Source organism: Rhinopithecus roxellana, chromosome 2 (genome assembly GCF_007565055.1).
Source record: "Rhinopithecus roxellana isolate Shanxi Qingling chromosome 2, ASM756505v1, whole genome shotgun sequence".
NCBI lineage: Eukaryota > Metazoa > Chordata > Mammalia > Primates > Cercopithecidae > Rhinopithecus > Rhinopithecus roxellana.
In genome coordinates this window covers 95,327,980-95,340,979 of record NC_044550.1, presented here as the reverse complement: position 1 = coordinate 95,340,979, position 13,000 = coordinate 95,327,980, and the positions used below count along the sequence as shown (strand labels likewise).

Here is a 13,000-nt window from a genome sequence, read left to right as displayed (position 1 = left end):
TGTAATCCCAGCACTTTGGGAGACTGAGGTGGGAGGATTGGTTGAGCCCAGGAGATCAAGACCAGCCTTGGCAACATAGTGAGACCTCCATCTTTATTCAAAAAATAAATAAATAAATCCATTTAAAAGGCAGATTAAAATCAGTATCAGTAAAGAGATCCTGCTTTAAAACTAACAAAAATATCAATTAAGTACTGATTGTTTGTATGACATGTTACGTTATGCTAGGCTGAATAATAGAAGTCATCGTGAATAAAGGACAGAATTTGATGTTGAAAAAAATCAATGAGATATTAACATTTTAATATTTGTGATCAGGAATGAGCACGGTGCCTGGAACAATACTGATGGTGACAACACTTCGAGGAAAGATGGGGCTTCAGTCCAGGATCTTCTAATGGTGAACTGTTTGGTAGCATAGAGGTGGAAAGGTGTGGTATCTTTCCTCCCCATCACAGGGTCATGGCTGACACTCCCATAACAAAAGTCAGGTTAACAAGAGAAATGCATAACAGATTTATTTATTTATTTATTTAAGATGGAGTCTCGCTCTGTCACCCAAGCTGGAGTGCAGTGGCACGATCTCGGCTCACTGCAACCTCTGCCTCCCGGGTTCAAGGGATTCTCCTGCCTCAGCCTCCTGAGTAGCTGTAATTACAAGTGCATACCACCATGCCCGGCTAATTTTTGTATTTTTAGTAGAGATGGGGTTTCATCATGTTAGTCAGGCTGGTCTCGAACTCCTGACCTCGTGGATCTGCAGCCTTGGCCTTCCAAAGTGCTGGGATTACAGGCGTGAGCCACCAAGCCCGGCCAAGCATAACAGATTTATTTAATCAAAGTTTTAGGTGACCCCAGAGCCTTTAGAAATAAAGACCGAAAGACTCAGGGAAAGCTGTCTGTTCTCATGCTTGGGTTTAATGAAGGATGTGCAGTTGTGTAGAAATGTGACCGAATAAAAAGGGAATGATCTAATGACAACAGACTGAGTAGGGATAAGAATTTACAAGCATCTACTTTAATGCTTAGTACCAGGGTCAGCAAGGCCTGTCTGTTCAAAAATCTTGACCTCTCTGTGTGGCATTCCTTCCTCCCAGGAGTAAGGCAGGACCCTTTCTAGAATAAACGTCTCATGACAAGGTAGGTCACATAATTTCTTTATGGCCAGCTCCTACACAGAAAGGTGGGGGAACATTACAGTAATATTTCTAGTTTCTATGATGGGCCTTGGGGAAGAGGAATTCTAGTTTCCATGGCTTGCCTTGGGAGAGAAAGGGGAGCAGGAGACAGGAGGGTAGGGGAAAGTCATAGAGAAACTTTGCTTTCGAGGCCTTGCCAACGTGTCCTTCACTTCAAGTACTTAGCATATAAAAGCACTATACTGGCCGGGCGCGGTGGCTCAAGCCTGTAATCCCAGCACTTTGGGAGGCCGAGACGGGTGGATCACGAGGTCAGGAGATCGAGACCATCCTGGCTAACACCATGAAACCCCGTCTCTACTAAAAAATACAAAAAACTAGCCAGACGAGGTGGCGGGCACCTGTAGTCCCAGCTACTCGGGAGGCTGAGGCAGGAGAATGGCGTAAACCCCGGAGGCGGAGCTTGCAGTGAGCTGAGAACCGGCCACTGCACTCCAGCCTGGGCGATAGAGCGAGACTCCGTCTCAAAAAAAAAAAAAGCACTATACTTTGTGATATTATCCTCTTTTTTGTTGTTGTTGTTGAGACAGGGTCTTGCTCTGTCACCCAGGCTGGAGTGCAGTGGCACGATCTCAGCTCACTGCAACCTCTGCCTCCCAGGTTCAAGCAGTTCTCGTGCCTCAGCCTCCCGAGTGGCTGAAAGTACAGGCACGCATCACCACACCTTGCTAATTTTTCTATTTTTGATAGAGACGGGGTTTCACCATTTTGGCCAGGCTGCTTGCATGTTTAAACTTTTAAATCTGAAAAGAGTCTTGGTCTGTTGCCCAGGCTGGAGTGCAGTGGTGCAATCTCTGCCTCTGGGTTCAAACCATTCTCCTGCCTCAGCCTCCCGAGTAGCTAGGATTACAGGCGCATGCCACCATGCTGGCTAATTTCTGTATTTTTAGTAGAAATGGGGTTTCGTCATGTTGGCCAGGCTGGTTTCGAACTCTCGATGTCAAGTGATTCGCCCGCCTTGGCCTCCCAAAGTGCCGGGATTACAGGCGTGAGCCACTGCGCCTATCCAATATTAAATCTGAGCCCCAACAGTAGGAAAACAGCTTCTCTCCTCCTTTCCTTATTCCTCATAAGTAACTAAATGCAAGAATCTTCACCAAAAGATCTTTAGTCATACAAAATTGAAGTGTCAGATACTTTATAAATATAATTTATTTACAGGGCTATGCTTATATAAATTGCTTTAATAGTCATTAGAGCATTATATGGGCTGAGATTTTAGTACTATTTCCCTGTGAGGACTTAAGTTTTAATTCCTGTATATTATCCATGCCTGAAGTACTATACAAATACATTGCAGGGAGGGGTCCATTTTGGACAGAGCTCCACAGAGTCCTGTTCCTGCACCTAACCCATGGTTTCTGCATATATTCCCTGAGAAAGAATATGGATGACTTTTACTGGCAAGTATATACTTTCCTTTAACTTTCCACGTAGACACGCTAAACATGAAATAGCAAGGCAAGGTCTAGACCAAATGGGAAGACGGGATGGATCTTGTTCCCCTTCTTCCTTCTATAGAGTCACCCTCGATTTTTCAGAGAACATCCTTTCCTCCCACTCATTTTTCCTGGCAGTCAAGGTCTCCTACTGAAGTGCACCCCTCTGTCTGACAACCTCACTCCCCAGCCCCACCAATCTCCTTCTATTAAACTTGCAAAGTTCAGAAGTCTATTTCCTGATACCATTTCTTTCTCCTGGTTTATACCAGGTAATCACAGATTATTCCTACCCTATAGTGTAAGCAAGCTCTTTCGCCTATCTTTTCCCTTTAGACTTTATTTTGAAAAATGTCAAACTGCAGACGAAAAAATTTGCTGGCTGAGAGCAAATTTTATTACTAAAAATACAAAAATTAGCCAGGTGTGGTGGTGGGTACCTGTAATTCCAGCTACTTGAGAGGCTGAGGCAGGAGAATTGCTTGAACCCGGGAGATGGAGGTTGCAGTGAGCTAAGACCACACCACTGCACTCCAGCCTGGGCCACAGAGCAAGACTCTGTTTCAAAAGAAAAAAAAATTGCTGAACTACTTACATAAGGTATTTTTAATATATTATTAAAACAATGGGTCTGGCATGGTGGCTCTTGCCTGTAATCCCAGCACTTTGGGAAGTCGAGGCAGGAGAATCAGTTGAGACCAGGAATTCAAGACCAGCCTATAGTGAGACCCTGTCTTTACAAACAAAAAACAAACAAAAAATGATTATGTGTGTTAATAATGCCTTAATAAATCTGATTTTTAAAAAATGATTAACATTTGCTTAGTGCTTTGTAGAGACAACACTGTAGAAAGAGCATTACATGCATTATTTTATTTACTAGAAAATCTCTGGCTGGGCGCAGTGGCTCACACCTGTAATCCCAGCACTTTGGGAGGCCGAGGTGGGCAGATCACTTGAGGTCAGGGGTTCGAGACCAGCCTGGCCAACATAGTGAAACCCTGTCTTTACTAAAAATACAAAAATTAGGACTGGACACGGTGGCTCACGCCTGTAATCCCAGCACTTTGGGAGGCCGACGCAGGCGGATCTCGAGGTCAGGAGATTGAGATCATCCTCACTAACAAGGTGAAACCCTGTCTCTCCTGAAAATACAAAAAACTAGCTGGGCGTGGTGGTGCACACCTGTAGTCCCAGCTACTTGGGAGGCTGAGGCAGGGGAATCACTTGAACCCGGGAGGCGGAGGTTGCAGTGAGCCAAGATCGCGCCACTGCACTCCAGCCTGGCGACAGAGCAAGACTCCGTCTCCCCCACCCCACCAAAAAAAGGTATGAGTACATACATTCTAACTGATATCAAAGTTCTCTCCGGGAGCTGGTAACAGAAAATTTCTTTCCTTGTTTGCTTACATTTTTGCAATCATGAACTTTTCAGAAAATGTCATTGAAGCTTTCTCTTTTTGAAATTCAATTTTAAAAGAAACAAGGGCCCAGTGGCTCACGCCTGTAATCTCAGTACTTTGAGAGGCTGAGGTGGGAGAACTGGCCTGGAGGCCAAGAGTTCGAGGCTGCAGTGAGCCACGGTCGTGCTAGGTCACTCCAGCGTGGGCGACAGAGCGAGACTCTGTCTTAATAAACAAACACCGTAAACATTCCGAAGTGCTTTGTTTCCCATTGGAGAAATCTGTAAATATGTCATGGAAATTGGAATCTTTATTCTCCTCCTGTCCCTCTGCTGGTGGAGTAGGATTTTACCGCTGGTTCTACCTAGGCGTAGAGCTGTGTCTGCAAACAAAAAAACTAGGCAAGAACGAAAAAAGTTAATGTTCTTAAAATATGCAAGTGGAGCCCGAAAATAGTTAAATTATTGGACTAGGAAGGCATCCTTTAATGCCCAGGTCTCTGGGTAAGAGCTCACCAAGCGGCTGCGGCCAGAAGCCCCGGGAACCGAAGCGGTTCAGGCGGTAGGCACCACCCACAGTCCAGGTCTTCTGGGCCGGCACGCCCCTCCCGCCATTTCAGCCAATCGGAGCTAAGGGGGCGGGGATGGGCCAGCCGGAGGCGGGGCGGACGCAGGAGGGGGTGTGTCTGGGGCGGGGCCTGGCAGGTCCCAGAAGGTGGCAATTTTCGCGGCCAGAGGCTTCCAAGTCCCGGTGGAGAGGTCGGGCTGACCGGGGCTTCGGCCTCCGGCGTCGGGAAATGGCGGCGGGGGGCAGGATGGAGGACGTGAGTGCACGGAGGTGGCGGGCGGCTGGCCCCGGAATCCCCTTTTTCCTGTGCCGGGGCGCACGGGGCGGAGACTCAGAGAGGGAAGCCACCCTTGGCGAGTGCGGCCGCGGCCGGAGGGGGCGCCGCCTGTGCCGGGGAGGCCTGGGCGCGGGGCTGTGGGAGGGCGCCGGCGCCTTTGGGATCCGCGACACGCTAACTCTGGGCTAATTTTACTGGTGGAGGCTGGGGTGGGCTCCTAAGCGGTGGGCGCGCGGCTGCGGGGGTCCCAGGCTGGCGCCCAGCCCACGTGCGGGGTACGTCTTTGATCCCGGAACTTGCAGCTTCACGTGATGCGCGCCTGGCCTGACAGCCTTTCCTCCCCGCGAGTCTCTGGGAGCCGGGCCACTGGGTTCCGCTTGGACGCCCCAGGGGCGCAGGGGGCGAATCTCCCTTCCTAGTGGGGTCCCTTGCCTTGGCTCTAGAGGCTGTGGACTTGGAGTGACAGCGACGCTCGGGCCGGGCGCCAGCGTCCCGCAGACCTGTCGCTATCATCGCCTGAAAACTCATACGAGAGAAAAACAGTGTCATGTGCTGTTTTGCATCTAGCATGGTAGGAATGCAGAGGTTTTTAAATCTTTGATAGACTCAAACCAGATTACCAAAAAAAACCAGTGGCCTAGTTTACAGCGTGTATAGTACAGAATAGTAGCATAATTACAAAAATCTTATTTCTTTGCTTCAGTATCATAAGGTGTTTTTAGGGGAAACATGTATGTATGCCCAGAATTAACTGGAGTTTCCACTGGAAAGTAATAAAATTTTTCCTCTTGAGAAAGGCAAAGTTGACAGTTACATTAAAGCACTAATTTGGGTTAATAAATTAGTAGGAATATTACTGTGATGCTATCACTGAATGAACTGCATCAGGAAAAGGAAGAGAAACACGAAACAGTTCCAGCACTACGGTAGCTTAGATTCTTGTGCAGTGACCATGGTTAAATAATCTTGATGAAATAAAGACCAAACAATTTCTAATGAAACTAAAATTTTCTATTTTTTCCAGTTGAGAAAATGGAAAATTAACTGTGAGACCTGTAAGTAGATTTGAGACTCATATATATTTAAAGCAAAATTCATTGTTTCTTAGTTTTTAAGGCTGAGCTTCATGAGCTGACAATGTATGGAAAAAAACGAATACATAAGAGGAAAACGAGAGACTCTTAGAAAAACACATGCAGTAAGTGCTTCTTGGTTGATGCTAAGCTGCTCTAGGGTTCTTGGATCTGGGGACTGGGGGCGGTCTGGGAGACTCATGCCTGTGATCCCAGCACTTTGAGAGGCTGAGGCAGGTAGATTACCTGAGGTCAGGAGTTTGAGACCAGTCTGACCAACATGGCAAAACCCCGTCTCCACTAAAAATACAAAAATTAGCCAGGTGTGGTGGGGGGGGGCCTGTAATCCCAGATACTGGGGAGGCAGGAGAATCCTTGAACCCAGAAGGCAGAGATTGCAGTAAGCCAAGATCGCATCACTGCATTCCAGCCGGGGCAACAGAGCGACAGAGCGAGACTCTGTCTCAAAAATAAAAATAAATAAAAATTAATTAGAGATTAATGTTTTGCCACCAACCACATATTGGAGTCACTTTAGATCTGAGTAAGTTGCCTGCTTTTGGTATTTCGTAGACATGATTTCTAGCCTTCAGGGAAAAGCTAAAAATTCTGGACCATGCCTTAGTTACAGACACTTAAATGAGTTGAGTCAAAGACTATGTTAGTAAGAATTCATTGTTTGCAGGCAGTGAAACCAACTCTGACTAATTTAAGAAAAGGATTTATTTGAAAGGCTATAGGGTGAGTATATGCCAAGGCCTCTGAAAGGACCCAAACAAGGGCATCTCAGGGCATTGAAATGACAGGAGTCCTTTTCAGAGTCTACCCTGGAATGAATCTGCCTAAACCATGATCTTTCTTCTTTTTTTGTATGGAGTTTCGCCCTTGTTGCCCAGGTTGGAGTGCAATGGTGCGATCTCGGCTCACTGCAACTTCCGCCTCCCGGGTTCAAGCGATTCTCCTGCCTCAGCCTCCCAAGTAGCTGGGATTACGGGCATGCACCACCATACCTGGCTAATTTTGTATTTTTAGTAGAGACAGGGTTTCTCCATTTTGGTCAGGCTGGTCTTGAACTCCCGACCTCAGGTGATCCACCTGCCTTGACCTCCCAAAGTGCTGGGATTACAGGCGTGAGCCACTGCACCTGGCCTCATGATCTTTCTTTTACTGCTCATGGAAAGAGTTGGATTCACCCAACTGTTTTTCGTTCCATGACCACTCCTAGACCAGAGGAGGAGGAAGGGTATTGAAGGATGTTTCCACTAAGACTTAATGCAGAAGTAGACAGTGGGTCCTCAAAGGAAATAGGGTTATTGTCACAGAAGAGGGAAGAGGTACCATGTGGGCAAAAACAATGGATATGTGTAGTTAATAATGGAAATGAAAAAAACATTTGGCTTCAGGAGTCCTCTTCCCCTCAGCCTTCACTTGCAGATGGTAAGTTCATAGAATGACTGGGTGCTGTTTATATGGTTATGCTGCATATTTCCTATAGGATTCATTGGAAAGTAAATACTCCTTAGTGACATAGAGAAGAACCATAGTATAGTCCCCAACTCCTTCATGTAGTTAGGAAAAAAAAGATACATGAAAAGGAAAACAATATAAGGCAGCGTAGGAAATATTCCAAATGAGTATTATGGACAATATGTTTTATAGGAGTTTAAAGCAGAAGGAAAACACTTAACAGGGCCAGTTTTATAGAGAACATAAACTTGGTTAAGACCTTGAAAGATGCATAGAATTCTGAAAAAGATAGGGGGAGCATATTTGTAGGATTCTATGGAAAGCTCATTTAAGCGAGAGAAGAAGGTGCATGAAAGTAACATAGTAGGAGATAAAGTAGATTATTGTCTTATAGTGAAGGTTTCAATGCTAGCTTTGTTTAAAGGTCCCAGGTCTGGCTGGGCGCGGTGCCTCACGCCTGTAATCCCAGCACTTTGGGAGGCTGAGGTGGGCAGATCACCTGAGGTCAGCAGTTTGAGACCAGCCTGGCCAACATGGCGAAACCCAGTACCTACTAAACATACAAAAATGACCCGGGTGTGGTGGCACATGCCTTTAATCTCAACCTGTCGGGAGGCTGAGGCAGGAGAATCGCTTGAACCTGGGAGGCAGAGGTTGCAGTGAGCCAAGATCACATCATTGCACTCCAACCTGGGCAACAAGAGTGAAATTCTGTCTCAAAAGTAAATAAATAAATAATAAATAAATAGATAAATAAAAATGTCCCAGGTCTGAAGCATACAAGGAAGTTGAGCAGTCTTTCATTCTCTCAACACGCATATTGAACACTTTAGCACCTGCTATGTATCAAGTGTTAAAAGCACAAAGCATAATATAAAAGAGTCTCTGCCCTTGTAAAGCACATTTTATTCTGACAATTTCAATGCCGTGTGCTTAATATGGTAGGTTATAATACAGATGTAACAGAGTTCAATAGGGACTTCCATTCCCAGCCAACATGGAGTAACTGGGAATAGATCTACCATTCTGCCTGAAACAACCGAAAAACTAGATATAACATATGATACAACACTTTGTGAGATACCGGACATCAGACAACGAAGGGTAAGCAATCTCAGAGATGGGAAACAAATGCTATGAACCCTATCACTGCCCCGGCTTACTGCCTTGAAAGAGTGTGCAGGCTGTGACAAGGAAGGGGGAAGGCAGGCAGAGCCCAGCAGACCTCTTGAGTTGAGGACCTAGGAGTCCGAAGTAACTAGAGGTCACAAGACAGAGCACCCAGAGAGGAGAGAGCTACAAAGAGGGAAACTGAAGGTCTGCAGGGGAGCCCCTACCCCCACCCCTACTAGGCATCCAGTAGAGTGCTAATCAGGGCATGAGGAAGCTCTTGGAGGCCTCGTAAAGAACCACCTAAAAGGATTGGAAGGGGCCGGGCGCGGTGGCTCACGCCTGTAATCCCAGCACTCAGGGAGGCAGAGGCGGGAGGATAGCTTGAGCCCAGGAGTTCGAGACCTGCCTGGGTAATACAGCGAGACCCCGTTCTCCACAAAAAGGAAAAAAAAAAAAAGAAAAAAAAAAAAAAAAAAGACAAAAAAAAAAAAAAAAGGATTGGAAGGAACAGTTTCTCAATACAGGGCCAAGAATACTGCCTATTTCACCGACCAGCCAGACAGAACCCTCATAATTCACAGAGCATATAGGTAGAGGACTCAGAAAGGTCTTGCCTCAGTAGTGGAGTATAATTAACCTTAGATGAAGCCCACCTAAATTCTTAACAGCAAGACTGTTTCCAAGTGACTTCACTGCACTCCATAACAAAGTTCACAAATATAGGAATACAGAAAATGGCCGGGGGAGGTGGCTCACGCCCGTAATCCCAGCACTTTGGGAGGCCAAGGCGGGCAGATCACGATGTCAGGAGATCGAGACCATCCTGATTAACACGGTGAAACCCCGTCTCTACTAAAAATACAAAAAATTAGCTGGGCGTGGTGGCGGGCACCTGTAGTCCCAGCTACTTGGGAGGCTGAGGCAGGAGAATGGCATGAACCCGGGAGGCGGAGCTTGCAGTGAGCCAAGATCGCACCACTGCACTCCAGCCGGGGTGACAGAGCGAGACTCTGTCTCAAAAAAAAAAGGGGGGCCGGGCGCGGTGGCTCAAGCCTGTAATCCCAGCACTTTGGGAGGCCGAGACGGGCGGATCACGAAGTCAGGAGATGGAGACCATCCTGGCTAACACGGTGAAACCCCGTCTCTACTAAAAAATACAAAAATCTAGCCGGGTGAGGCAGCGGGCGCCTGTAGTCCCAGCTACTCGGGAGGCTGAGGCAGGAGAATGGCGTGAACCCGGGAGGCAGAGCTTGCAGTGAGCTGAGATCCGGCCACTGCACTCCAGCCCGGGCGACAGAGCGAGACTCTGTCTCAAAAAAAAAAAAAAAAAAAAAAAGGAATACAGAAAATGTCCAGCACCCACAGAGGTAAAATTTGCAATATCTGGCATCCAGTAAAAAATGACAAAGCATGCCAAGAGGCAGGAAACTGTGAGCTGTATTGAGTCTAGTTCAGATATGACATATGCTAGAAATAGCATGTGAACATTAAATATTATCATACATGTCTTCTATATATTTAGAAGTTAAATAGAGACATGGAAGATACAAAGTAGACCCAGCTCAAACTTGTATAGATGAAAACTACAATGTCAGATTAAGAGTGCAGTAGGAATGGTGCTGGGGCTGGGAATGCTAAAATGGCATCACGGAGAAGGCGGTTTTGCTGGGACAAGCGTTTGACAGGTCGGGGAAGAACAAGTAGAGCTGGTGTAGAGATGGAAAGTGTTTCGTGAAAGATGGGTATCATAAGCAGCCAGCACCAGGAGGGAGGGAAATGGTGAGAGGCAAATCCTTGGCCAGGCGCAGTGGCTCAGGCCTGTAATCGCAGCATGAGCTGGGAGGCCAAGGTGGGTGGATTGCTTGAGTTCAGGAGTTCAAGACCAGCCTGGGCAACATGGTGAAATCCTGTCTCTACTAAAAATACAAAAATTAGCCGAGCATAGTGGAGTGTGCTTGTGGTCCCAGCTACTCATGAGGCTGAGGTAGGAGGAGCTCTTGAGCCTGGGGAGGGGGGCACAGAGGCTGCAGTGAGCCGAGATCGTGCCACTGTTCTCCAGCCTGGGTGACAGAGTGAGACCCTGTTTAAAAAAAAAAAAAAATGTTGGGCACAGTGGCTCACACCTGTAATCCCAGCACTTTGGGAGGCTGAGGAGGGCGGATCACTTGAGGTCAGGAGTTCGAGACCAGCATGGCCAACATGACGAAACCCTGTCTCTTAAAAATACAAAAACTAGCTGGACAAGGTGTCAGGCGCTTGTAATTCCAGCTACTTGGGAGGCTGAGGCAGGAGAATTGTTTGAACCCAGGAGGCAGAGGTTGCAGTGAGCTGAGATCATGCCGTTGCACTCCAGCCTGGGGGACAGAGCAAGACTCTGTCTCAAAAAAAAAGAAAAAAAAGTCCTGAGAAGTAACTTGGGGACAGATTGTAAAGCGATAGACTAAGAATTTGGACTTTGTCTTGAGGATTTGGGGATTGTATCAGGATAATCCAGAGGGACAGAACCAACAGGATATATGTATATATAAAAAGGGGGTTTATTAGGGAGAATTAGCTCACAAGATTACACAGTGAAGTCCCATGATAGGCCACCTGCAAGCTGGGGAAAGGGAAGGAGATAGTGGCTCAGTCTAAGCCCCAAAGCCTCAAAACCAGGGAAGCCAACAGCACAGCCTTCCATCCGCAGCCGAAGGCCTGAGAGCCCCAGGCAAGCTGCTGGTGCAGGCTTCAGAGTCCGAAGGCGGAAGAATCTGGAGTCTGATGTCCAAAGGCAGGAAGAAAGGAAGCAAGCGTCCGACGCAGGAAAGAAAGAGCCAGAAGACAGCAGGCTGCTTATACCCCTATTCTGTGCTTTGTTCTAGCTGCATTGGCAGCTGATTGGATGGTGCTCGCCCATATTGAGGGTGGGTCTTCCTCTCCCAGTCCACTGACTCAAATGTTTGGCTCCTCACACACAATACTTTACCATCCATTTGACTCCTAATAGTGACCATCACAGGGAGCTACCCAAAGTTTTTGAGGAGAGAAACAATGTTTGTCTTGGAAGAATTCTGACAGCAGTGAAAGAGATTGCCAAGACCAGGAGACTGGAAACTTCCAGTAAAAGGCCAAGAGAAATGGGAGGGCCTGGACTAAAATAGTGAAAATAGAGAGGCCGGGCGCGGTGGCTCAAGCCTGTAATCCCAGCACTTTGGGAGGCCGAGACGGGCGAATCACGAGGTCAGGAGATCGAGACCATCCTGGCTAACACGGTGAAACCCCGTCTCTACTAAAAATACAAAAAAACTAGCTGGGCGAGGTGGCGGGCGCCTGTAGTCCCAGCTACTCGGGAGGCTGAGGCAGGAGAATGGCGTAAACCCGGGAGGCGGAGCTTGCAGTGAGCTGAGATCTGGCCACCGCACTCCAGTCCGGGCGACAGAGCGAGACTCCGCCTCAAAAAAAAAAAAAAAAAAAAAAAAAAAAAAAAAAAAAAAAAAAAAGAAAATAGAGAGCAAATAACAGGTTTAGGAGTTAGAATAGTAATGATTTTTTCTTTTTTTTTTTTTTTTTTAGACGGAGTCTCGCTCTGTCGCCCAGCCTGGAGTGCAGTGGCTGGATCTCAGTTCACTGCAAGCTCCGCCTCCCGGGTTCATGCCATTCTCCTGCCTCAGCCTCCTGAGTAGCTGGGACTACAGGCGCCCTCCACCTCGCCCGGCTAGTTTTTTTGTATTTTTTAGTAGAGACGGGGTTTCACCGTGTTAGCCGGGATGGTCTCGATCTCCTGACCTTGTGATCCGCCCGTCTCGGCCTCCCAAAGTGCTGGGATTACAGGCTTGAGCCACCGCGCCCAGCCTGATTTTTTCTCTTTTTATCATGCCCCAGCACTGAGTGGATAGAATGGTAATGATTATAGGGGTAGTGTCTTTGTTTGGGTTGCTATAATAAAATACAAATGGAGTAATTTACAAATACAAATGTATTGCCCACAGTTCTAGAGGACAGGAATTCCAAGATTAAGGCAGCCACAGATTCAGGAAGTCCAAGATCAAGGTGCCAAGAGCCCTGAGGAGGGGTTGCTCTCTGCTTCAAAGATGGCGCCTTTTTGCTGCATCCTCACGCAGTGGAAGGTGGAAGGGAGCTCATTTGAGCCTCTTTTATAAGGGCACTGATCTCATTTATAAGCGAGGAACCCTCATGGCTTAATTACTTCCCAAAGGAAAGCAGGGGACTATTGGGGGACACCAACATTTAGACCATAGCAAGGTGCAAGTCAAAAGTAAGTTAATAAAAAAGCCAGGCGTGATGGCTCACACCTGTAATCTTAGCACATTGGGAGTCCACTTGGGAGGATTGCTTGAGGCCAAGAGTTCAAGACCAACCTGGCCAACATAGTGAGACCCTGTTGATTTTTATTTTAAAATTTAAAAAATAGGCAGGGTGCGGTGGCTCAAGCCTGTAATCCCAGCACTTTGGGAGGCTGAGA

At 47.1% G+C, this 13,000-nt stretch overlaps 1 protein-coding gene across 6 annotated transcripts in view; it reads left to right on the top strand.

Moving 5' to 3' along the window:
• The first annotated feature begins 4,697 nt into the window (after nt 1-4,697).
• TMEM192 (transmembrane protein 192) overlaps nt 4,698-13,000 on the top strand; it is a 52,868-nt gene continuing 44,565 nt past the window's right edge. For 2 of the 6 annotated variants that reach the window (XM_030918074.1, XM_030918093.1), the window contains exon 1: nt 4,698-4,864. In XM_030918074.1, coding sequence (XP_030773934.1) covers nt 4,838-4,864 — 27 coding nt within the window. In that variant the 5' untranslated portion in view covers nt 4,698-4,837. Of the gene's footprint in view, nt 4,865-5,299; nt 5,457-5,986; nt 6,084-13,000 lie in introns of those variants that run through there. The other 4 variants (XM_030918079.1, XM_030918102.1, XM_030918068.1 and 1 more) reach the window with 4 other exon arrangements.